Below are 25,987 nucleotides of genomic sequence, written 5' to 3'. Positions count from 1 at the left end.
GTTAGAGAAATGCAGTAAACCTTGGCATGTCAGGGTCACTAAGTCTCCTTCCAAACATACCTAAAGAAATCTTGTTTGTGGTTCCTTTGACTCAATAATCAGTAAAAATGATCAAAAGGAGTCTTGCGCTTCGTTCTAAGAGGGTAAGTTAAATTTTTGCCAGAAAAATTCAAGGGTTCTTATTGAGTCTTGGATTATCATTGAGATATGGCGAAATCTACATAGAAATAGTTCACCAGACATAGAATCATCCTCCTTCCACACAAGATAAGGAGATAAGATCTCCTTATCTTGATAAGAGATCTTAAATAGTTAAATTAAAAATCTCCATTAATCATCAGAATAATCAATTCTCTACTAAAATAACCACTGTGGGGTTACGTTGCTACTGAATTACCAACAGAGCATCAAACGTGTGAATCATGTCGCGATTTTTGGTCTGAAAGAAGTCTATATCTGGAATCACTCTTCAGAGTGTTGGAGTGTTTTGTTCTGATTGAGACATGTTGAATGAAACCAAACTTCTTTCCACCAACTGAAAATCAAATGTAGAAAACTAATCATCAACAGTATTTCAGTTTCACTTACTAGCAATAATCCATTTCTCATGATTGTTTTTATTTTCTGTGTGGTTTTGATTATGGTACATTGCAAAGACCTCTGTGGTTGTATCAAATAAATACATATATTTTAAAATAAAAGTCAAAACTATGTTCTCTGCAGGGTATCTGTCTGCAGCTGCAGGCCTGACGGCGTGGGTGACTGAGGGTAGGGTGGAGGCTGGAAGGTTCATCCAGGGTTCCTCTTCCTCCTCCTTTAATAGAAATCTCCAACTTTTCCACCCTCCCAGCTGCTCTCTGACGCTCCGAGTTTTGAAGCTTCACCTCCTTAGGAACTGGAAGATCCACAAATGAGATCCAGGAGGAAAACTTGCACTGACTACTCGTAAACTTGGAGGAATTTTCTGTTTTCCCACAATTTCTGAAGTGTTTCCATGAGGAATTGTATATTTTTGGGTAGATTCTTCTTAAAGTGAGGAATGCATAACAAGCTTGTTTCCTCACTTGGTGGAATGATGGACTGGAGTTTGAGAAGTGTCTGTTCCCATTCCTCTTGGTTTATAGTGATTGTTACGACTCCAGAGATGGTCCAGAGTATCATGGGCAGCTGTTTTGAATTGCAGTCTTCAGGGACTGTAAATAGCACTATAATATTCCTCCTGTTTCTGATGAGCAGGAGGAGAAAATCCCTGAGGGACAGTTAATTGACAAATAAGTGTGAGTTTAAATTGCTAAATGAGCTGCTCAATGGATAAATGTTTTTTATTAGACACAAATTATTGTTTGTGGTTAAGATGGTTCAAAGGAGGTAACTGGTTTGATATAAACTGATACCCAAGTAGTGACAGATGGAGGAATATCTTATTTAAAATGAAGGATATTGTAAGTAAGATTTTAGTCTTCCTCTCTTGGGTGAAGACATTATAACAGAGGCAGACAAGCGGGCTTGTTTGGTTCTTCTCACTGTTTCAATTCTGTTGTGGCAGTGAAGTAAACTTTTCCACTTTACTTAGTTATTCACTAATAGAAGCTGCGAGACTCCAGGCAATTTGTTGAACACTAACATACCTGCACTAAAAGCAACAGTACACATGGCAGCATCCTAGAACAGTGTACATGTGCAATATTGGTTTTTTGTTTAGGAGCAATTGTGGGACCTTTTGTTGCTTAACTTTAATGTGGCTGAAGAATGCTGCAAAACTGCCTCAAATTTCTATTTGAAGATGTTTTTAAGGAGGATTTGAAGCTGTTGCACAGAAAATTTAAGAGCTCACATCTCTTGCTACTTACCATTTTGGCTACTAACACAATACCTTTAGGAAAATACATATTTTACAGTTCTATTGAGAGACCAATGTATATCTAAAATCTGTGCAAATTTTAGTTTTCCCGGTTTCTCAATCTAATGTGTAACAAGATTTGAAGTGAATCCACAGTCAAATGGTTCCTACAAGTTCATGCAGCAATGTAGAGTTCAGCTCATAATTATTTTGTGATTATTCTCCTAACAGAATTTTGCACATTTTATTTCTTTTATTTGTGTTAGATGATCATATTCTGTTTTGTTTTCTTTATTGTGACCATTTTGTGTCGCTTTTATTGTGAACCAAGTTTTTTTTTTTTTTTTTTTTTTTTTTTTAAACAGAAGAAAATGTGACATGCATTTTATTTGAGTTGATCATATCAATGTATTAGCTTAAATTTTAAAGTTACTGGACATAATTTAGTCCAGTAACTTTGAATCACTAGAATCACTTTTGGCCAATTTGTCCCATTTTCATCTAAGTTTTTATTACTATTTATTTGACTTAGAACTGTAAATGTAAATGTATGTTTGACGTCTGACTTGTAGGCATGTTAGGTCTTCCTCACATATTTTTAATCCAACCTAAAGAGTGTCTCATGAGGTAACTTTTTTTTTTTTTTTTTTTTTTTGGATAAAATTAATGGAAACAATATTTACTCCATAATTTTCCCCAAGCAAAACCTTGTTGGAAAAGTTCAAAAAAGAAGATGTAAATATGGCTAAAAAATAGAAGTACAAAAAACTTGACAGTTTCTACTAATGTGGTTATTATTTAAGCTGATAGACAAACTAAAATTTGCCTTCATTGTATTTTTATTTACCAAAAAATAACTTGCATTTTAGTTGAATATTTTGTTCTTCAAAAGCAAAAATATTTAGTTGTTTTGTCTGGTTGGTGATTTTTGGTGAGAAACTCTTACCCACAAATAGCCACAAATAGACATGGAGTTGAATTTACAAACCACTAAATCGTCAAGTTTTGGTGGGACAAATCATTTATCTCGTCTCATGAGTTTCTTGGTTAAATTTTGTAAGTCCATTACTAAGATTTTTAACTTGCATTCCAACATTTTACTGACTGACCGTGTACTGATTTTTTTAGTGTTTAATTTTTATAAAACCTTGCCTTTCTCCTTTAGTCTTCATTTTATCTGGAGCTAGCAGAGTGCCAAGTAAATTAGTTAGAATTTCAGTGCAATATTTTTGTGCAGTTTCTTCACTCTCTCTCTGTCTCTGTGATTTTAGATATTTAACTGTTGGTCTTGAATTATTGTTGTAGTTAGTCAGAATTGATTTCATTTACACGCACTGATTATCATCTGACAGTGGGGAAGTCTGGTCCCAGAGGCTTCTGGTAATTAAGGTAGATGAAACACTGATCTCAGAAACCACAACTTCATGTCAGTGATGATGAAGCTTTAATCCTCTTATCCAATCAGACAGGTACAGATTTGAAATGAAACACAAATGAAAACCATTGTCAGGAAAAAGATAATATTTCATCAAACGGCCGTTAGCTGCAGCCTCCCGGGCCTGGATGAAAGTGATGTCAGTGCACAGTGCAGGTAGGAAGTGTTTCTGTTGGGCTGTAAAAAAATCTGTGAGCAATCTGGGTTTTCACACATTCACATCTTGCTTTCCTTATTCTTAACCTGTAGACCTCATTTCTGAATGTAATGTTTTTTTTTACAACCTGAGAGAACTGTGCGTGTTATTTATTTTTAATGTGAAGCCCTGGTTGGCAGTTATGTTGTTTCTGTACAAGTCCCTGTAAGTAGTTTTTTCTTTTTTATTTATTTTAGTTAAAGAGGTTCATCCTTCTCCTTTAACTTGACTCAAACTTATTTAGCCATGTAAATATTTTTGTGTAAAGTTTTGTGCAGTAGTCATTCTCGTGGCATAATATCCTGGAGTTACGCAGTAGTATATGTTATTATCATATTTTTCATTAATGTGGAAAGAAAAGATTATTTACATTTTTATGTATTCTTTATATCCACTGAACTTGACATGTCTTTGCTTGTTGTTGCATCTTTAGCACTATCTCCATAAAACATTCAGTATATCATCTGCCACCCACGATCTGTGTTAAAACCTGTCATAAGCACATATCTATTTACTTGAATTTCTGAATGTATAGTTAATGATGGATTTGTCACATAGCAAAATCTGAATAAAATGCAAATATTTAATGGTGTTGCATGTTAGGATGTTTTATGTAAGCTCAGCAGCAGCGAATAACAAATGAGTTTTATTTTAGAATGGTAACTACAGAAGTTTGCCTATTTGAAGATATTCCTGGGTATTTGAACTGGGTTTGTGTGGAGAAGTTATGAGTTTTCATTATCTCACCTGCAATTAACAGCCTTCTGAGCCATCCTGGTTTGGAGAATTAGAGAAGTTGTTATGACAGATTTTTTAATACTTTACTATAGAATTGCTATTATTTACACTAATCAACATGCACTCAATGTAACATGGGAACTATATAAAACTATACTTACCAGTGACTGTCTTCTCCTGTTCGAAACAGAGATCTACACCCAATTTTTGGTGGTTTAAAGCTCAACGCATCTCAAAGTCCTTAAGCTTTGAGGTGCCTTGATTCTTTAAATAATACAAGTGTTGTTGTTTTTTGTTTTTTTACCACTGAACATGCAATATTTTAATAAAACAAACTAGTTAGACTATTTTACAAAATCAATCTGTAAAAGAGTGTTTGTTTGAAATATTAAAAGGACACAGCAAAGGGACGGAGATCAATCTTTGAAAACAATTCCTGTACTTAGCTAGATTTTATGAGTGGAAGCGCCAATGTCTTATGGAGTAGCACAGGATATTTCTTTTCCACTTGAAAAAAGAAGGAAAGAAATTGTATGGATAATAGCATCACAGCCTCCATAGTTTAAGGATTTTACTTTTCTGTCAAAATGCGACTCTAAAATCAGGATCTAATCCGTCAACTGAGTGTGCTGGCAAATTTGCACCAATCTTCATACAAAATCATTCAAAAAGATGCAAATTCAGCACAGGTGGCAGTTTGGACATGCTTGTCAAATTGTTTGTGCCTGTATGCCTTACTCCCATTTTCCTTTGAACAAAATGTTCCATTTAGAAAAACAAACATTATTGTTCAACTTTAGTTTTGAGCTAAACATCACTTTGCTATTATCCCAGCTTGTAGCCTAATGAGCCAAGTTCAGTTTGCCATCTTCTTCAGTGTGCCACAGTGGACACAGCTTTCAGTGACATAATCAGGTCATTTGGTTGAATCCATAGCAGTTGCTCAGACGTGCCCAGCCTTCCAGAAAATTTTCGAAATATAACTCTGGGCTCAGTCAGCTATTTCCATTTAATAAGGAGCCCTCCATGTCAAATATCAGCACCAGTACAGCTCAGTCTTTCGAGTCCCTTAATGCAAAATTATGCAGTCATCAAATTAAATTACCAGTTTTAAAACCTGGTAATTCTGCAGGTTAATGATCCTTCCTCTTTGAGACTTCAGATGAAACAATTCACTATAATGTGCTTCGCAATTAAAAAGTTAGGCCACCTATATCATAAGGAGCCTTGACAAGGGAGATGTGTTCTGTTAAGTGGATCCCACAGGAAATTAAACCGAACCGCTTCCTGCAGTAAGGATGGGCTTAGGTCTCACTAAAAACAGTCAAGTGTGAAAAATATATTGAAAACATTAACTGATTTTTATTTGCAATGTACCTAAAGGTTAGCATATTAAAGGGTATAGATGATGCAAAATTAACTTTTAAAGTCTTGCTGAGTACTTGAAGTTTCTTGGAGTGTGTATTCTTCAATCCGTTCAAATTCTGTATTATGTCACGGTATTTTGCCGCAAGACTGTCAAACAAAGTCATGGAATCGATCATTTAAATTTGCAGGAAGCTGCAGGTTTTTGGGATAGAAATTATCCAAATGCATTCAGTGACATTCCAGGCAGAAGTTCTAGCTGAGGCCTTTCTTACAAGCCATGTTCACTCATATTTTGGTAGAATATATTTCTAAATGTTTGACAGTTTTTTTGTTTTTTAATTTATATTTTTAATCAATTTGGGCGTGAACATTTAGAGATGATCATTTCTGTGCAATCAAATGACAAAAATGGCTGAATAAGTGAACACTTTCCGACCTGGAGGTAGTAACGCACTTCGTTTGCATTTAAAGAGACAGCACCAAAATTAGTTGCTCTTAGATATTGTCGCTCCACAGCACAGCCTGTAGAGCGACAATATTGATTTAAGACCAAGGCACTGTAGTTGCACTTTATACAGACTGCAGTTGATTATGTAAATGTGATCAGGATTTAAAAACATATGTCCAACATAAAGTTATAACTTACTGCAGTTTGTGTTTGTTTGCTTTTCTGCATGAGAGGTTGACCTGCCAGCATCTCACTGATCTCAAAATAATTTCCACTTTAATTGTAAATGATCAACAGCGTGTAGAAGACACAATTCTTTTTTCTTTTTTTTTACTTATTAAAAATAGAATCTGTTTTATTTTTCTTCAGGCAGTTAAAGGTCTTTCAGTGGTGGGCATTATCTGTTGTGTCTTCTGAAGACCACTCATTTGTGCAGCACTGCAGCAGCCACAAATTCATTTTTCAACAGATTGAAACTTTATTTGGATCGAGTCTGCCAAGCAGCTTGACAAGAATTAAAAGGCAAGTGTGAACAACACAAGACTGCATGTGTCAATGAAATGCATCAGGCAAATTTACGTTGAGTTGCACCGTTGGCCATAAACCTGAATGAAACAAGCACAGTTCCATACAGACACCAGTCGCTTAAAGGGCCATTTAAAATAGTCAAGTTTTCATCCCCTCACTCTTAAAGTACTATGTGTTACCACTGTAGGTCCAGTTTTCTGAAGGTGCTGCAGCTCTCAGGTCAGCAAGCCTGAGGAGATTGAAACACAGAAATTACAAAACAGACAAGTTGCTGCTGAAATTGCAGATGGCAAATTAAACCCCATCTCACTGATCATAAATTAAAAGAAAAAAAATATTTGTTTTATGTAATACCAGTGATCTGAATGCCAAGTCACTTTTAGCTAGTATAAATCAAGTGATATATATTTTTGCTGCTCTGGAGCATCTCCATTAGTTTCACAGAGAACGAAAAGAAAATATACTGAAAACATTAAATGAACTTGGCAATAATGATCATAACGAGCACAGTGGTGCTGGACTCAGTCAGAGTTTGGTCATGGGTATGTGAAGGTTGTTCCAGGGGCCCATCCACAACTCTTCCTCATCTGATTGTGTTCTGTCACTCGGGCACTCCAGAGGTTCCCTGGAAACAGCCTCACCGCTGCCGTTTCCGTCCACCTTTGACTCGAGCTCGCCCTCTGCCGGCCCGTCTTGCTCTGACGAGCTCTCGGGCTGCTCTGTGACAACCAGCGCTGCCGGGAGCACGTCGGGTTTAGACATTACGCTTTCAGGGCCTGTGTTGCTGGTGCTGGTTGACCCCAAGGACACGCTGGATTGTCGAGTGTTTAACACATTCAGCATTTTGTTAGTGTTGTGGAAAGAGGAGGTGGCCGTTGCTGAGGCGGCCCGTCTGCAGCTCTGAAAAGTGCTCAGTGTGTTGCGCCCCTCTCCTGCTGGCGTCTTGGTGGTGTTCAGGGGCACTCTCTCCTCCAACGTGGTAGCCATTTTGTCCAGTTTTTTAAAGTGCTTGGCCAGCCGCGAGCTGAAGATGGGAGAGCTTGGTTTTGGATTGTTCTTTGTGGAGCTGGTGCTCTGGGAAGGACCTGAAGCATTGACTGATCGCCGTGTGCGTACGATGGAGCCGTTCTGAGCCACATAGATTCCACCGTTGACGTTAACGTGGCTGTTGTGCGTGGTGGATAAACGGCTGCGTTGGGTCTCTGGCAGACTCTCCTCACCGGTGGAGCTGGTCTCGTACTCTCTGTCAACCATCAACTTGATCCGCCGCTTTCTACCACCAGCCTGAAGGGAAAACACAAATAACTTTTAAATAAAAAAAATAAATATCTGAAGTAAAATGGCTCATTGATTAAATAAATTGATGAAGATACCATGATTTTTTTGTTTGCTTCTTTGGGGAATGGTGTTTGGACAAAGAAACAATCATCCGTGGTTCATCCGTCTTGATATGGGATTCGTTGTGTTATTATAGCCAGGAAATAATTCCTTTGAAATTGTAACTTCAAATGGTTAATGTTTTGTTTGTTACACTGATGTACATTGTAACTCTTTCTAGTTTTAATTCAATTACTTTTTGTGTCATTTTACAACAAAATTATGTTTTTCTTTTGGAACATATACAAACAGGACAGACAAAATCACGTTTAGTTATTACTGCAACACTAGAAATATTTTGTATAGACATCGAATGCTTTTTTTTAATCCACAAAAAACCATCAATAACAGGATAATTTTTTTTTTCATTTTTAAATGAAATTTCCCACTAAAGAACTTGCTGCACCAAATGGCTGATTGGATATGTCAATATCTGACAATTCAAGTATTTCCATTCTCCAAAAGCAGAACTTCTTTCACTGTGGATCATAACGTGATTTTGAGCATTTTAAAGCAGCCTTTCATTAATCTGCTGCTTAAGTTTTAATTATAATAAAGCACTGACATAATCGTTTTGAGAATATTGCATATGAAAGATGTTAACATTTTATCCTCCCTGCTGTTGAAGCTTAGAGGTAGAACTACTGCTCTCTGCACACACACACACACACACGCACACACACACGCATGCACAGCCAAACACTTTGCAGAATGAAAAAGACTTGTGAAAAATAAATCCAATCTGCTTTCATACTGTGTAACCCCTCACGGTTTTCCACTTAACCTTGATAGCATGCAAGAAGGAATATGTTCTGTTTCTACAGTGGCAGCATCTTTTCACCCTGCAGATAACAGATGTGGGAAGAGCAGACTGGTCCCGGGAGAATGACGCACGCAGAAGGAGAGATGACGAATGAGAAAAACTCTGCTACAAAGAGAGATCAGTGAATCACAATGCATGAGCCGCGGCAGCTACCGCCAAGGCTTGTTCGGATAGTAGCAGAGTTTTTTGTACCAGAACGACAGGTTGTCAAATACGGATGTTAACCTGACACAGATTTTTTTTTGTATTAGGAAAAAGAAAAAAAAAAAGCTGATTGGAGAAAGGGGGTTTAAAGTTACGAGGAAATAAAAGATAGAGAACAGCAGATAAGAGACAGTCGGGGGTGCAGCAGAGGACATGCTAGAAATTAAAGCTACTGTGAGCATAAATCACAGCAGGCGTGGAGGACAGATTACAGCAGCAGATTCCACTCAGGTAATAACTGCACACCCACAGCAGGCCTTCTCACCGGGTCCTTACTTAGTGGCAGAGCTTTTCATCTCAGGAGGGGGGCTCAGGCCTGATTGGCATTTCAAACAGCTGATTCATTTCCCCAAACGTCATCCTCCTCTTTGTGTCTTCCTCCACTTTGGCTGCTGCTTTTCTCTTCCTCTTCTGTGTCTTCCATAATGGGCGACAAATCGTCTGAGGTGTTCATCACACCTGAGCCGACGTGGTTTGAACTTCGCCTGCTGGCTGCGGACTTTCTCAGTCTGACATTCCCTCCTCTCCCTTCCTCACTGTTTTCTTCACTCTCTTGCCCAGATGTTTTATAAGAACCAGAGTTCTTCAACATTTTGGGGCTTGGTGCTGTGGAACCTGAGTACTTTTTAAAGTCAGTGCTGCTGTTTCTGTGTTTGCTACTTTTTGAAGCATATCTTTGACCTTTTGACCTTTCCCTGCTCGATTCTTCCTCCTCGTCTTCACTTTCAGTTCCAGACTCCTCGTAAGAATCGGACACCTCTTCATCCTCGCCCCGACTTTCGGCGTCGCTCTCCGTTTCCAGGTCCGACTCGTTGATTTCGGTTTCCGTTGTCGCTGATGAGGTCGGGCTGCTCCTGTCAGACAGGCTGAATTCAGACGGAGACTCTCGGCTGCCGCTGCCTGTTTCCGAGTCACTTTGCTCAGTCATGCTGTCCCTGCTCTCTGTCTCTCCCTCCCACTGCCTCGCCGTGCGTCTTCTGGCAGACACGGCTGCTGAAACGCTCATGTCTCCTATAGAGCCGTACATCTCCCCGCTGTCGCCTCCTCTCTCCCTGCTTTTCCTGTCGCTCCAGTGTTCATCACCCACCCTGTTGGGCTCTTGCATCCTTCTGGCTAAGGAGATAAGACCAAAGGCCTCGTTCAGCCTTTGTTTTGCTGGTGCAGGCATACTTGCTCCGGTGAACGTTTGGAAGTAACTCCCATCGATGAGCAAGCTTCCGTCCAGCCCTACTAAGCCAGGGAGCTCTCTCCCATGCTCTGGCCGGTTGCCTCCTCCTTGGACTGCTGAATTTTTCATCCGACCGTTAGTCATGCTGTGTCTGCTGTCTCTTTCCCAAATTCCCAGCTCTCCTTTCTGCTCTTTTTTCAAACTGCTTTCCACTGCCTCATTCTTTCTTCCCTTTTTATTTTCCAACTTCTCTGCCTCACGATTCCCGAGGCGGACATCTTCTCCCTCCTTTCCGTCTTCCAGGGGTCCCACTCTGGCTTTGTTCCATGGTAAATGGATGACCGGAGGTTGAGCAGATGTGTTCATTCCCATCACGGCCTTTAACCTGGCAGCTGTGCTTGAGCCTTTCAGCTTACCACCGTCCTGTTGTTTTTTGTCGCCCTCAGCTTCTGGGGCTCCTGGGGTCTTTCTCAGAGGTTGAACAGGTGCAGGATGGGAGGTTTGGTGGCCAGTCTGAGTGTCTAATCTGTTGCCTTGAAACTGTCTCCTCACCTGTCATTGTGATGATACATATGGGGATTAATGCTGTATATTTTTACAAAAACTTAATTTAATTAAAAGCAAGATCAAAGACAAAACTTTTTTTACAGACAAAAACAAGCACAATCTAATAGACACAGTTTTGGCTTTAATCTTTCCAAAATATTACACTTCCCCTCCTTTCAAGCTAGCTGACATAGTGGTTAATATTTTAAGAAAATCCAGGTTCACTGTTGGTAAACAAAGGAAGAATTCACCACGACGTCCAGAACAAGAAAACGAGTGGACTTTAAACTGACCTGTTTGCTCAGAATGCTGTGGAAATGCCTCAGTATGATAGGTTTTACAAACTTTTAGTTTGTGCTCAACTTTTCAACCGTGCTTGTCTAAATGCAGAGTTTTCCCACTGGCTTTTTGTTCTTCCAAAATGCTTTGCTATGGATGTTTCATCCCAAAATAGCAGTGCTCTGCTGATTCAGATCTTGTCAACTTTAATCCTGTGCTTTTGATCCCAGGAACTAAAAAGGTTCTTCCAGACAATTTAACCTGTCTGGATGATCAACTTGATGATGATATCTCTACTCTGCTGTCTTACTTCAGCTTTTTAAACATCCCTCCACCAATTGCTTTAGTGGGACTTTAATAGTATGCATTCATTCCTCCACTTTGGGCTTGCAGAACATTTCAGTAGAAATGGGATGTGAGCAAAATGGAGAAAGTAAATAACTTCAGTAATCATTGCAATGATTGTATTTCAAACTGGTGTTCATAATCCTGGTTTGTTTGAAAAGCACTGCCTAATAGGAATCCAGATCAACCTTTTGCAAATTTCTACCACCATTTTTTTAGCAAGCAGTTGTCGTTTTATCACTACAAACTTCCATTTTGGAATGGTTCAAATAATAGTAGTATGTTTAAAGAAAGGGAGAAAAGGTTAGAATCCTAATAAAAGTTTCTAATTTTGAAAATGCAAGCACATTGTTCAGTTCCAGAACAAAATACGAGGAAAAATGTATCAAATTTCAAAATGATGAAAATTATTTCCGTGGATTGGGCTGATTTGCTCCATAACTGCTGCTCAATTACAGGTGAGCTTGAGGTAATTTTCTCACAGAAACACCAATTTCAAGAAAATTACCTCTTCACTTTATGACTTTTTAAAGTATTTTGAAATTTGTTATACTAAATGGCATCAAGTAAAAGAAATGTTCCACAAGCAAAATGCTTTAACCATGCTAAATATCAAGACATAGTATACTATGTCTTGTTTTCAGTGTTTAATGGTTCTCCTAAAAACTGCAACCTCTTTTAACCATCTATATTTCATCAGCCCTTATAATGTGCACTATTTTCCTCAGGCTGGTCACTGTGGTCTTCTGGAAATTGTGACAATTTACAGTAAAAAATTTCCAGGGAGCAGCAGACATTTTTTGATACCTTAAGAGCTGATTGTTGACTGACTCCTAGCCATTTTAGATATTCTGAAAATCCACTGGAATAATTGTGGTTTGACTTCAATTTGAAAAAGTTTCAGGTCACTTTTGTGGCGCACCTATGAAATTCAGTATTTTTTATATGTTCTTCCCACTTTTCAGTTAGTAGTTTCATCCACACGTTAACAGTAACAGAACTCAGATTCTTGGATATAAATTTATTACAACCAGCATGGACACCCTTTGGTGTCTTCATCCTTCGATATCTCGATGACTCTACCTTTTTTTTTTTTACAAAATGAATGACTTAACTGATTGAACTCCATGCTGCTATTATTTTAAACACAATCCTTCCATTACATTCAAATTAAAACCTTTAACCATAGATTATGGTTTTGATCCCATTCAGGGCAGTGGATTCTTATGAAATATGACAGATTATGACCTCTCATCAAACCAAAATATATCTTTGGGCTTCTTACTGATAAATTAATTTATCAAGATCATACAAATGCTATTTTCATTACAGAAGGCTACGTAGAAAATTACTTTAATTGGTTGGTTGTCAAAGCAGGTAAAAAAGGTTTTAGCCATGAACTGACGAGTGGGTGGCACAAAACAACCAATATCAGAACCCAAAACTTGTAGGTAGTCGAAAATTCAGGCATGACGCAACAAAAACTGCAGAAGTACACAATGGTAAACAGAGATAATCGTCAGGCCCCCCGAGTATAGACACTAGAAAGACAGATAATTCAGGCTTTGTGAACAAAAAGCATGAAAACATCATCAAAATTGTATTTTAAGTCCTTTGATGCATCATCAGCAGCCTTTCATCAATAGCTGATTTAACCTAGTGGGTAAGGAATTACTATGGGAATCCTTTGTGAAGCACAATAAGACTGAGCTACATCCACAGGTTCCAATTAAAAGTTGCAGAAAGGATGCTTTGTCTGCACCTCGTCTAACCTTGTCAACAACACAATGCAAAGCCACATTCCGCGCACATTACAAATGCATGATTGCAGAGGTAGCGTGCTCTGACGGAGTCTACCTGGAGTCCTGACCTGTCCTCAGCCGAGAACATGCGAAGAATATTAAAAAGGGACATCTTAACAAAAAGCCCTGGACTTTATGGCCACACTGTTGCTTGCAATATGTTCCAAATTATGCCTTTATACTTGTAGGCTGACTGTGTGTGGTACTCACTGAGGCACACACACACTTGCAGAATGTTAGCCAATGTCATGAGATTATTATCTTACACCTGTTTTATGTCTATTTTTGAAACAATATGTGTGCATTTGTTAAATGTATTTATATTTTTACTGTTTAGGTAAAATATTCATATAGTCTAATGTCTTGGCATCTTATCTTCTCATCCAGTTAAAAAGAAACAAAAAAACATGAAACACTTTATTACCAATGCTTATGTATTTTCCTATTCAATTGGCATTACCAACACGTTTTAACTATGTGGTATAAATGACATGCTTTGTTTCACAGAGCTAGCCAGTAGCATTAGCAAACTAATCAGCTGTTGTTGTCCCTCCAGGACAGTAGATGGCAACCAAGAGTACCTACAGTCTCATACACAAAAAGGCTACTGACAAATTAATATTTTCTAATGCAAGTTGCAAACAATTTGAGGTAATGCAAAAGAAAATCACAAGGTTTGGTGAACATGTTACAAATTGAAACATTTAATAGTGACTGGGAAACTCCTGCTGGTGTCTAAAAGAACAGAAGCTGAAATTACTCAAATCTTTGGAGCCATTTTAACATCTTGGCTGTTCTTCATTTTTCCCTCTCACCTTTATTTAACTAAGTTTCTGTTATTTCTTATCTGACTTTTGTGGATATGAAATTGTTTCTTTCTCTGCAGGATTTTTATAATTCATCATGTTTTTAGTTGAACAATAAATTATTAAAAATAAAGTGAATCTCGCAACAAGAAAGTTTTACCGTTTCACTTCGATCTTACCTCTCCGTCCGACTCCTGTGGGCTGTAGTAGTAGCTGCCATCGTCATCAACCACAACCTCTCCGTACTCATCGTAAAGACCGGAGGGCGAGATCAGCTTCCTGCGACTGCCGTACTGAGGAAGCTCATACCTGCACAAACGGAGCAGGAATTTAACAAGGTATTACAGATAAGAAGAAGAAGAAGAAGAAGAAGAAGAAAACAAGCAACCAGCGAGACCTTACATTTTTATACTTCTTTCTTTATGTTAACCCATATCAGCCAATCATAAGTTGAGACAGGAGTGAAAGAAGCTTGAAATAAAACCACACACTTCTCTATCCAAAGTCACTTATCCAACAAGTGACACATAGTGCAACAATGTGGCTCAGCACAATGATAAGCAGTCTCTAATGACTTGCCTAAACAAAGCTGCCTTAATCACAGAAGGAGCATTTTGTTGCCAGGGGCCATTCTGTTTGTGGAAAACGCAGGAATCGATTCCTCCCCTCCACCCCTTATGCCTCTCTTTGTTGTCTGTTGCTGGGAGCACTGCCCGACGTCCCCAGCCAAGAAAGCTGTTCTGTATCACAACTTGGGCTCCATGCCCTGTAGCCAGCAACTCAGACAGCCGGTGGGTCAAAACAAAGAAAAAAGTATTCAACGAAATGGTTTCCTGAAAACAATATGTCGCAGTGTGATTAACTGAACAAATTTGCCGTGAGTCCATTACCGGAGTTGAACGGAGAAGTTTTCTTGTGTAATTTCTAAGCTTACAGTTAGTCTGTGGGAGAAGTTGCCCTGGTATTACATTTGGCAGCCAAGTAATAAACAAATGGAAGAAGGACGTGGATGACAGATGGGTGTAGGTGAAAGGAAAGGAAGGTCGAGGGGGAAAAAGAGACAGAGAGGAGAGGAACAAAGGAAAGAGTGAAAAATGAAGGAGTTTAAGCAGAAAGACCAGGTAATATATAAATGTCACATTCAAAAAGCAGACAGTTTTACTTCTTCAGGCTAATGTAGATTAGTGACCGATTAGTTGGTCACTATTCTCTGATTGTGAGTTTGCAGACTAAATCTAAAGTGCAGCGAAAACAAAATAATTCACAGGCTTTAGTACAGATTTGTTTTATTCACGTTTTTCCTGTTCACTATTCCTCCTCTCCACTCTATGTCACCACTAGAGGGCAGTAGTAACATTGCCATCACATTCAGCTATGTCAAAGGGACAAGGATCACTATTGGTAATTTTTTTTTCATTTGTGAAACGCTTACAGCCTGCTTAACATGACATTCCTTTGAATGTTAAATAATTACACCAGAGCATTTTACATTTTTTGAAGATGATTCTTAAAAAAGTATTTTTTTTTAATGTTTCATAATTCTCCCCCAAAAAACATAATTTTGGTGATATATCTTAAAAACAAGGAAACTATACACTAAGTTGGAGTGGGCTTACAGTTTTCTTGTTAGTTTTCTTGCTAGTATGCAAGTGTCACCTCATGGAGTTGACCTGAAACGAATCACCTTTGCTTTGCTTGTTATATTTGACTGAGATCAATTTCATCTAGAATGATCGATTTCTTTTTCTGAAGCAGAACGATGAGGGTTTTCATGTCCCTGACGAAGAAAAGAACGACCACAGCATGATGTGGCCGTCGCTGCGTTTCATGATGTCAATGATGTGTATTGTCTTCCACTCATATCGTTTTACATTTAGACTAAAAAGTTTGTTTTCTGTCGTCCGACCACAAATTTACTACTTCTCCTATGTCGCTTGTAGGAAACTGAAAATGGGATTTTCTTACAGTTTTTTCTTGCACTTGTTCATAGAGGGTAGCATTGTGGAGTCCACAACATATAGTTGTTGGGTCAAAAGCTTCTTCCATCAGTTGGCTACTCCTACCGATAAATGCTTTCCTTTGCCTCACCTGTAAATGTAGGTGAAAAACAACTTCTTGGTAGGTTGGTAGCTTTACCTTACTTTTTTCTACAGTAAACTGTAAATGTTTAATAATTTGACCAAATCATTCTGTGCAGCTCTTTGTTCAACTGGATTTGAGAATGAGCTGCAGTGGTACAGTTGTTAGCCCTCTTGTCTTGCATCAAATAGCTCATGGTTTGAAACCTGGCCTGTGGGTCTCTCTTCATGTTCTCTCTGGATACTCAAGCAGCAGTTTAAAAACATGTCTCTTACTCTAAATTGTCCTTAGGTCAAAGATTCTCAAAGGCTGGATTGGAGAAGTTCCTTTAAGATGTTCAAAGCTTTGGATTTCAAAACCAGTAAGTTTGAGTTGGCCATCAGTTTCTTCAACAATCTTTGTCAGTTAACTGAGAGGGAAGGCAAACCTACTCATCTACTCATGCACTGACTGAGATCACTCTGACCACTGTTAATTGTGTTTACTGTTAAAGCAGAGATGGGAGAACTAAATGGAAGCTCTGGAAGCACTAGAGAAATTCCCTGTTTTCCCTCAAACTATACAAACATGGTTTCCCAGCCTCATAATTTCTCATGTAATATGACGCTGGAGCCAGAAGAGAGATAATGTTTTTTATGGTTCAAGGCACAGAAGTCCAACATAACTTGGAATACAGTATATTCCACATAACTGAGGGCAAGCTTTTTTTATTTTGTTTGTTTTTACCCTTTTACCAATTATCTCTAAAAAATATTGTCCATCAGGATGGACCATGCAGCTCAGTAATCCAGCATGGACACAATATTGCACTCTGTCAATTTTTTTAAAAATATGTGCATCTTTAGGTATATAGCACTCCAGCATTACCTTCCTATGTATCACAACATTAAGATGATGCAAATACTGCATAGGTGCCAAATTCCAGAAGTTATGTAAGCGGTGCTTAACTGTTGCATAAATGGTGCTTAAATGACAGAACCATTACCGATGATCGAATACTACTCTATGCAGACGCTTTGTCGCTACTAATGAAAATTTAGTCAATGTTAGAAATTCAATTGGTATTGAGGATAAAGTAAAACTGATGTCATGGCAAAAAATAACCGCCAGTGTACAGTATTTTGCCATACATAGAAAAAAAAAACATTTTAAAGACAGAGCTGTGTAACTTAAAAAGTAATTTTTTGTTCTGCTGACTAATCATTTGTAGTATTTTATTTGTATGTAAAAAGTAAGAAGAAGTTGTTTTGTTTTTTGAATAAGTATTATTAAAACTGGAGACATTTACAATAAATGATTCATGCCATTTTCTTCTCGAATCCAAGCTGAATTGGGCTAGTAGCAGTTGGCAATGGTATAACTCGTATAAAATCCTGTTCAAGTTGCATCTTTTTGGGAGAGGATGAACAAAAAGGACAAAAGATTTTGAATCAGGATGTAAGATCATGTTTCCAAATAGATTAAATTGCCTCCAGAGGAACCGTAAATATGTTTGTGTCTCATAAAAAATGTGAACAGGAAGAGTTTTGTTTACCTAGAGAGCCAGTTTAATACTCGGCAGGATGTTCTACCTGCGCCGCTTATTCACGGAAACAGATAAACTAATTAGGTGTCATTTTACACAGTCTGATTTTGTGTACGGATCTTGTATGCATGTAGCGTCAGACATGAGTTTGTGGATGTTGCTCTAAGCCACCAGCATCTGGCCCATTGTCTGCTTCCACGGCTGGCTGCCTGATTAGCTGCTACGGTGCTGCAAATTTGGGTGGAGAGAATTAGCTCTTTGTGTGCGTGAGCGTGTGTGTGTGTGAGAAAGAGAGAGGGCAAGAGCAAGAGAGCAAGCATTTTTGTGAAAGTTGAGGCAGGAAAGTGCTTCTGATTGATTGTATGAGTAAATTAATGTTTGCCACAGGGGAAGTTATGTGTGTGAATGTCTTCTGTTGTGTATTTTTGAGTGCTTCTGTGTCACAGGTGTGTGTTAAACTGAATAAAATCAAGTTCCAGGAAATCTGAAGCTGAAAAAGATGGAATGCGTTGCAGATGGCAGGCAGGCGGAAGAATCAAGCACGCATTTCGGAGGGATGCAGCCAGACTCCTTTGGACTTGGTCATGATCACTTTGATCAAATCGACATGGAGATCATGCTAAAGCTTCAGTACTGTGTTTCCTGTTTCCTTTAACATCAAAGACCCTGTATATACACAAACACACACACATGCACACAATGATATTGATCGACTTTATTTGGCTCACAATTGCTATGAGCCTGTCATGAGGCAGTTTGCAGGTGTCAAGACTGGCAGTATCCAACAGTGTACGGCTGATGCAATCAGCTTGATGTCAAAGTGGCGTCTGCGTGACCGACATGAAACTCAGCTGCGTAATGGTTAGACATTGAACTCCTGATGCTCAGCTGTCACTGGTCCTGGCCAAAGGTCAGATTTGGATCAATGATGAGTTGGTACGTATTCTTTTCTCATAACAACGTTACCCACTGTGTAGGACAGGTTAACACACTAGATAAAACACTGCTATTTTTTTTCCGACCTTATCAAACCAAAACAAGTACACCTCCAGAAAAACTATCCATTCTCCATGACAGTCTACAAACTTTTTCAAAGTCTCACTGCGAACAAGAACGTCATTATATTAGTGACGTTGGTCAGTGAGATATTCAGGATACTACGTCGACAAGAAACAAAATTTCCAAAATATGGTGTGCATTTGTAACCAGGGCTTCTGTGCCAATACCAACAAGTTTCCCTGCATCCGCAACTGAACATGTAGGATATCTGACTGAAATGTGGAAATGTTCAAGGTTTATGGATATTTTTGCTAAGCAGTATTATGATAATCAGAGTGCTTTCCCCTCCTCTGGCATGGCAACTTACCAATTTGGCTGATTTAATAAAGGTTATCATAATCAATAGAAACAGAACTGATGTATAGCTTTCTTGCCTGCTGACTATCCTACCAAGTTTCAATAATTCTACTTTTTAGTTTTGATGAGAAATACTGACAAATTTAAAGACAAAAATCCAATAAAACATCTACATTCAACACCTTCTGCAATCACCTTGAAAAAAATGGAAAAAAACAGCCTGGTCTTCTTCCCATGTTCAATCCTTTCTTTTTTTTTTGCTATTTTTTAAGAAAACCACACAAGACATTTCATTTTAGATCAATTAGGATCACCATTTTTTTTAACTCAATGCCACAAGAACAGGACATATTTTAAAACTGTTTGGGAAATCAAAGATGGTAAAGTCATAACTTTGTAAACATCCAGGAGAATAACTTACAACAAATTGTGTGAAATTATAAAACAAAAAAAAAAGAAATAAAAAAAAAAAATAGCGAAATAATCAAGAGGAAAACTATTGACAACTCTGGTTCATCTTTGGGGACGATTTATTTATATCTAACAGGGATATGTGCATCTGTTCAAACAGCTACCAAATATATACAAACCAATAGCCTGTTATAATGCAACTATTGTGAGCTGAGTCATGGTTTATGTTTCTTTTAGGTTACACTTTCTAGTACCCAACTTCAGCATGGCAGTAACAAAGTGCTGGTTTTTAGCAAAGCCTCAGTCAACAACAATAAAAAAAACCCTTGTAAGTTTCACAGTTATTGCATTATTTTCAAAGAGTCTCTGATTAAGTCCAAATTGACATACTGAAGAAGAGTTTGCAAAAAAAAAAGTCCTAAAGTTGGAAAAGGTTTTCCTTTGCATAGAAGCAACTTTGTTTCTGAAATATGTGCTTGTGTGGGAAGGGACAAAAGCAGGAACAGTAATAAAATGTGTGATTTAAAGTGTCTAAGGCCATGTGCTAGAAGTCTTAATATTAACAGAGTTCAAAACACATATTTTGTATAAGAATCATTTATTTTCTAGACTCTAATTTCCACAGTTACTTTAAGGTAGAAAATATAAAAGTTCACTATCAATTTATTGCTGTTCTTTCTATATACTGAACTAGGAACTACAAATTTTTAGTGTGTGGTAAGAATAAGGATATAATTAAATAGCTAGACTATGCCTGAGTCTTGAACATAATTTTGTAATATATTTAATGGGACAAATAAAAGCAGATTTTTTTGACATACTTCCCTTCAGGTATACCTCAACATATTAAGCTGTATTAAAAGGTCCGTTCCTTAACCATACGTCTTACTCTTAAGCATTACTTAGTAGATGTCCTTTTTGTGACATTAAATTAAAGTTACAAATGTACTGAACATACATCCACATCTACATGAACTCATGAGTTAGTTACTAGGACATTTTTGAATTTGAAGTAAACTACAAAAAACAAGGACACATGTTGGAACATGTAATTTCCATCTACAAAAAACATTTTTACAGCATAGTAAATAAAAATATACTCACCCATGGTCATAGTTGTAATAATCTTGTGTGTAGTAGTCCTGGCCGGGATCGATGCCAGACTCCATGGATAACTCCTGTTGAATGTAAAGCCAGTTATTAGCAACAAATCACACTTACATGCTCCTAACTGAGAGACCGAACAAGCCAAGAGGAAAACACAAGCAAGTAGTTTAAAGTAATGAAGAAAAGACAGAATACCTCTGGCCTGAGCAAAGAGGGTCGTAGTAGCTGCTGTGTCTTCCAGAAGGAAAGAAAGAGTAGAGCATGATAAGAAAGATGATAGAAATGTTCAAAACTTTATGCCTGATTTCAGTTTTGCAAAGTTAAGAAGCTGTACTGAACATTGCTCCAGGTCCAAAAGAGCTTCTAGATTAATATTATAAAAAACAGCTAAGTGCAAAATAAATAATTTATTATCTGGCACGAGAATATTAGTGACCAAAATGGATGACACTTCATGATAACCATCAGTTTTAACATTTGTCAGAAGAGTTTAGATTTTCATTAACAGTCATGTGACAAAATGTTCAAATCTAACAGGAAGAGGTTTTTTTCCAAAGAAAATATTAAAACCACTTTGTTTTTGATGACATCTTGCTATTTTATTAATTGCACCAATCCGAGTAATTCCTACAAATCTTTATAAATTTTATCCTTTACAGTGATGACACATTGGAAGAGAGACCTTACTGACTGCTGCAACTTCAGGTTGGATTAGGGATGAGTCAAGAATACAGAGTGAGCACACTAGCTTTAGCTTCATGCATCAGCAAACTGCTTAGGATTAAAACATCAGCAGGAGCAGGTTGTCTGTGTACTGAGGACTGAAGCTGTGTGCATCAAGACAGATAAATATCTGCCTAAACAGGAGAGGCTGCTTCATCCACAACATCATTAGTCAGTGAGTCGAATAAAAATATACATTTATAGTTAATTTGATGGTTAATCTAAGGTTTCCAATTTGAAACCTCAGTATGAGTATTTGTTGAATTAACGGACATTTTGCAGCTGTCTCTAAAGTATCTTTCAATATTTGTTGCTGTTTAACTTGTGTAAAACATTTCAAACACATTGTCTGGCAAATCTGAATATTTTCATTTGCAACCTAATAGGGTGTTTGTTTCCTGACTAACAATTCGGCTAAATATTTTTTAAAATCTGTTTTTATTCCAGATCTTAGCACTATTCACACTGATGTCAAACATCTTTATACTGCTATTTATTTTATAAATCACATGAACAGTTTGATCAGGGAAGTCATAACATTTTCAGAAGACTGTTTGCCATTTTATTCAGTATCTGAAAGCATAACTTTATCACTTTTTTATTCCTCAAACAATAGGAATATCACTTTCAAAGCCAGTTTGAACTCATATTAAAAGGAAAATATGAAAAAGTCAGTTATTGAGACACAAATACATGCAACTTCATCGTTATTGCATCAAAAAAGAACAAAGAATAGAAGAGAACAAAGAGGGTGATAACTAAACATCAAATGAATGAAACTAAAAGAAAATAATACATGAATATATCCAATTATAGCGAGCAACAAAAGAAAGACACTTACCTCATGTTGGCCATATCCACGCCTAGAAGATTAAAGAAAAAAGTAGAAGAAATAAGCTAAAAATTACCAGATAATTTGACATGATACAGATTTTTTCAATGCTGTTTCTAAATGCAGAGACAATCAGAATTGTTTGTATGGGTTGCAGTATTGTGCTTTGGTACAGAAGATTCACACAAACAGCCATTATGAGTTGAAAGCACATCACTTTTATCATAAAAAGTTTGCCGTTTGTATAGTTTTTTACAAATCTTTCAGTTTCCTTTTTCTTAAGACATGACCATTGTGTAATGCGTTTTGTGTGCTTTCAAAAATTCAGGAGAGACGCATCATTTCAAAAGCTGCTCATATAATACTAAAACCTAAAAATGATAGAAGAGTCATTGCCTTTTTTTCTTTATCATGATTGTATGTCAAGGGAAAACAGGAAAAATGCAATAAGACAGAGACCTAAGTAGTGCACTGTCTATTAAAATTGTAGGTAAGACATTCACATTTAGCTAGTAAAGGAATTGAAGTCAAAATGTAATTTTAAAAATGAAGTGAAAAGGTTGTGAAAATAGTAGAGATAAAGAAAAATGTTTGTAACTTTTGCAGGTCTTTGCATTGGGACTGTCTTGAGTTTAAAGATAATTTTAAAATGTCTTTTTTAATGCATAAATTTAGACTATTTTCTCAGTTCTCAAGCTTTTTTTCCATTTTATTTAACTGACATTGTGTGGCAGCCATTATGGCTTTAACAGAAAGGAAAAAGTATTGTTTTCAAAGTCCTTTTGTTGATTTGACCTCAGTTCGGACTACAACTGCCGCAGCATTTGTATGAAAGCTTGACACTGTTTTCCCACCATGCGGAAGGATTTCTGACGTGACAAAAGAAACGCCTGAAACTGCAAAATCATAAATTAAACATAACAAGGGCAGATGTAAGTGGAACAACTCAACATAAGACTGCAAGAGAAAGAAGAAATAGTCACGAGTCTCTTTGTCAGAACCTGGAGAATACAGGAAGCAGTGTGGGGTGTAACAGAAGTAATGAGCTGGCAAAATGAAGATGTATCACAGAACAACAAATGATGTGTTTTGGAAGACACATCGCATTCACTCTCTCAGGCCTGTGCAAATTATTCAGGCACTTTAGAATTTCATTGATTTCTTCCAGAAATTCAAATGAGGACACGACTGTGTCTCTTCCACAAACAATTCACACACCGGGGAGAAATTATAGGTCTGCTCGGTATTAAAATTCACCTTAAAATGAAAGTCAGACCAAACAGAGCAGATACAGTCTATGAAAAAGGTGACGGACTAAATAGTTGAGTAAAGGAAAGGAGCGACGGCTGAGACAAACAGGGTGGTTTAAGAGGATCTTTATGAGTTAAAATAAAACAACAAAACCAAAGTGAGCATGTGTGTTTCCAGCTATCATTTAGTGCCTTTTAATGTTTGCAGTGCAGTCAGTGTGTGAAGATAAGTCTCTATCTTTGTGGCCTTGTTGCTCCGCAGACGCATTATGAGGTCCCTTCGAGACACAAACAGCCATCTAATCTCCACCGAGCGCACAAACAGGAGCAGGTCCGACATGACCGACTCTTTTTGTCCTCTCCACCTTGTCCTGCAGTGCTTTGCAGAAATAGGAAAGGGGAAATATTATTAGGTCTTAGGAACAGACCATAACGACCTGCGAATGGTCTCATACTTCTTTTTATCTGTATTTTATCACTTAGTTCCCTTACAGAGAAGCTCTGTGTTTGTGTACATTTATCCATTTCATTCTCCTCCATCTGTTTCACAGCCTGTGTCTACCTCAGCTCTTCTCTCTGTAATGAGATCTCATTCTGTGCCTTTGTTCCACTTTTTTCCATTTGTAAATTAATTAGAACTGCGTCAAACTAACATAAAAAGTTTTTTTTTTTAAATCCTCAAAGTCATTTTATACATTGTCTGAAAATACTTGTCTAAATGTATTTTGCTTTCACAATGAAAAGTAATCTGGCTTAATATCAGTAGGTGCAATTCCAATGTTGTCTATGTGTCAGACTGTATCACAAACTAAATGGTATGTTGAAATAGTTAGTTTGAAGGAAACAAATGTGGTGTCTCTTTGCATTAGTAATTCACAACCAAAATAATTTCCAAATTGGAGGGAAAAGTGTAAAATGTTCTGTGCTATGATGACTAGAAGGTCTCTGGTTTGAATTCAGGAGATTTTTTAGTAATTTCTTTGTTTTCATCTTCTTCCCAGGGATGTGTGGGATGTTTATAAAGACTCCTCAATCATGTAGTCTGGGACTGTGAGTTTCCCCAAAAAATCAGATTCAATTTCGGGAATAGCAGTTATTCCCGAAATTATTCATAACCCTTGTAGATTTTGATTTAATTAATATTCTCATTCAACCACAAAGTTTGTTTCAGAGAGTCATTGAGACATTCATCTAAAAAAAAATAAAAAAATACAGCAAAATGTAAAATGAGACTCGGTTTGAAAAAAAAAAGGGCTTATTGAATGTTTAAGCAACCAAATACTTCTTTTTGAGTGCTTTCACTGGAATTTATTTTTGGTGATGAGCTTCAATTCTTTGATATCGGAAGGCTGCCTTGCCATCACCCTAATGTTGAGCTCCCTCCACCAACTATCAGATCAAAGTCCAAACTTTGACTTGGCTTTGGGCTGAACTTTCTTTGGGGGGCATCAATTATTTTCTTTCCACTGGCGAAGCACCATCTGAAGTACCAAAAACTGGTTTTGTTTTCTCTTCTCTCTCTTAGTTGACCTCGAGGAAAAATCTGGTTTTGTTAAGGTCTGCATGAAAGCACAAATCCCCCAACAACTGATTAAAAATGTGGTGAGCACCATGCTTTATACTCTGTAGTTTGCACAATGTTTTGCCGTTCTTTTATTCTTTTAACTTTTTCTTCCCTCTGTTAAATATGCGCATTTTCCTAAAGTTTTTCAAGTGTGTGAATGTGCGACCACAATAAAAAAAAAATATATATATATATTTTATTCAGGCATTTTGACACACTTTTACAACAAATATTTTTAAAATCAAATATTATTATGCTATGTATATAGGATGAAGTTATATATAAAATAGAAAAGAAAACTGAATTTCAAAAGTTTTACATTAGTTTTATAGGTGAACCTAATCAGACAGTCACTGCCTCGGCTTAGCGAAGTAGAAATGGTCTCTAAACCTTGTCAACATGCAGAAGAAGCTGGGTAAAATATTTATTGTAAACAACATCAATATTAAGTCAAGCATTACATATGAACACAGACAAAGTATCATGTTATGTGCTGTGTAAAGCAGGTGCTTGCTGCTTCGGTGGGCTCCCATAAACATATTTACTTTGTCCTATACTTGTGTTTCTCAGTTCAATGTGACATGCAATGGATAAAACAAACATATTTTCAAAGATGTTGTTTTGTATGCACGCTCTGTTTTACAAGAATAACTGAAATAGTATAAAGAACAATCTCTCAGCGTGGCAAAGAAGATCCAGAGCGTGTACGAGTGTGTGGCTGTGTAATAAGATGCAGCAGGCTGAGGTTGAAAGCTAATCTCGACATAAAACATTTTCAGCCCAGTCATGTGAAACAGACGCAGTGCAACCTGTTCGGTGCCACTGTGTGTTTGCATATTCACGCTGCTGCTTATGTCGAGCCACTCATCTGAACTTGCGATGCTGGTATTGTTTTGAGCACGCAGAGCCCTTGATAGAAATCGCATCGTGACAACACGGAGTCCATAGTTGGATGATGACTTTGCGTTGATGGAAACGCTGCTGAGCATTTGAAAAACATCCCAGCTCACTGCGTTGAAAAATTACACGAGGAAACCGTCCAGTGGGATATCTGACAGCAGAAATCGTCTTATAATGCCAAGGGTGTCAGCATCACAGTGGGTTTTATTTGGCTGCACACCATGATTGGACACAATTACAGTGACATGATCAACAGTGCTCGTCTTGTGAAACAGATGCAGCAACGCGTGGAAGTCAATTGCCACTAAATTTGCTACAAAAAACAAAAAACAAGCCT

General features: G+C 37.5%; 2 protein-coding genes across 4 annotated transcripts in view; one reads left to right on the top strand and one right to left on the bottom strand.

Annotated features, from left to right (window-relative positions):
- The window catches only part of plce1 (phospholipase C, epsilon 1), an 81,761-nt gene extending 79,589 nt beyond the window's left edge, over positions 1 to 2,172 (top strand). For 2 of the 3 annotated variants that reach the window (XM_055022612.1, XM_055022611.1), the window contains one exon: positions 724 to 2,172. In XM_055022612.1, coding sequence (XP_054878587.1) covers positions 724 to 914 — 191 coding nt within the window. In that variant the 3' untranslated portion in view covers positions 915 to 2,172. The remainder of the gene's footprint in view (positions 1 to 723) is intronic. The other variant, XM_055022613.1, reaches the window with a different exon arrangement.
- A 4,307-nt stretch (positions 2,173 to 6,479) lies between these two features.
- Positions 6,480 to 25,987, bottom strand: part of LOC129353343 (protocadherin-15-like) — a 204,991-nt gene continuing 185,483 nt past the window's right edge. Inside the window, exons 36-40 of the mRNA XM_055022626.1 lie at positions 21,946 to 21,967; positions 20,577 to 20,615; positions 20,379 to 20,452; positions 14,083 to 14,212; positions 6,480 to 7,837 (exon numbers count right to left, since the gene is read on the bottom strand). Of these exons, the coding sequence (XP_054878601.1) occupies positions 7,079 to 7,837; positions 14,083 to 14,212; positions 20,379 to 20,452; positions 20,577 to 20,615; positions 21,946 to 21,967 (1,024 nt within the window). The 3' untranslated portion in view covers positions 6,480 to 7,078. The remainder of the gene's footprint in view (positions 7,838 to 14,082; positions 14,213 to 20,378; positions 20,453 to 20,576; positions 20,616 to 21,945; positions 21,968 to 25,987) is intronic.

Source organism: Poeciliopsis prolifica, unplaced genomic scaffold (genome assembly GCF_027474105.1).
Source record: "Poeciliopsis prolifica strain line A6 unplaced genomic scaffold, Auburn_PproV2 SCAFFOLD088, whole genome shotgun sequence".
Classification (NCBI taxonomy): Eukaryota; Metazoa; Chordata; class Actinopteri; order Cyprinodontiformes; family Poeciliidae; genus Poeciliopsis; species Poeciliopsis prolifica.
The sequence above is the reverse complement of the archived record's forward strand: the minus strand, read 5'-3'. Positions and strand labels throughout refer to the sequence as shown.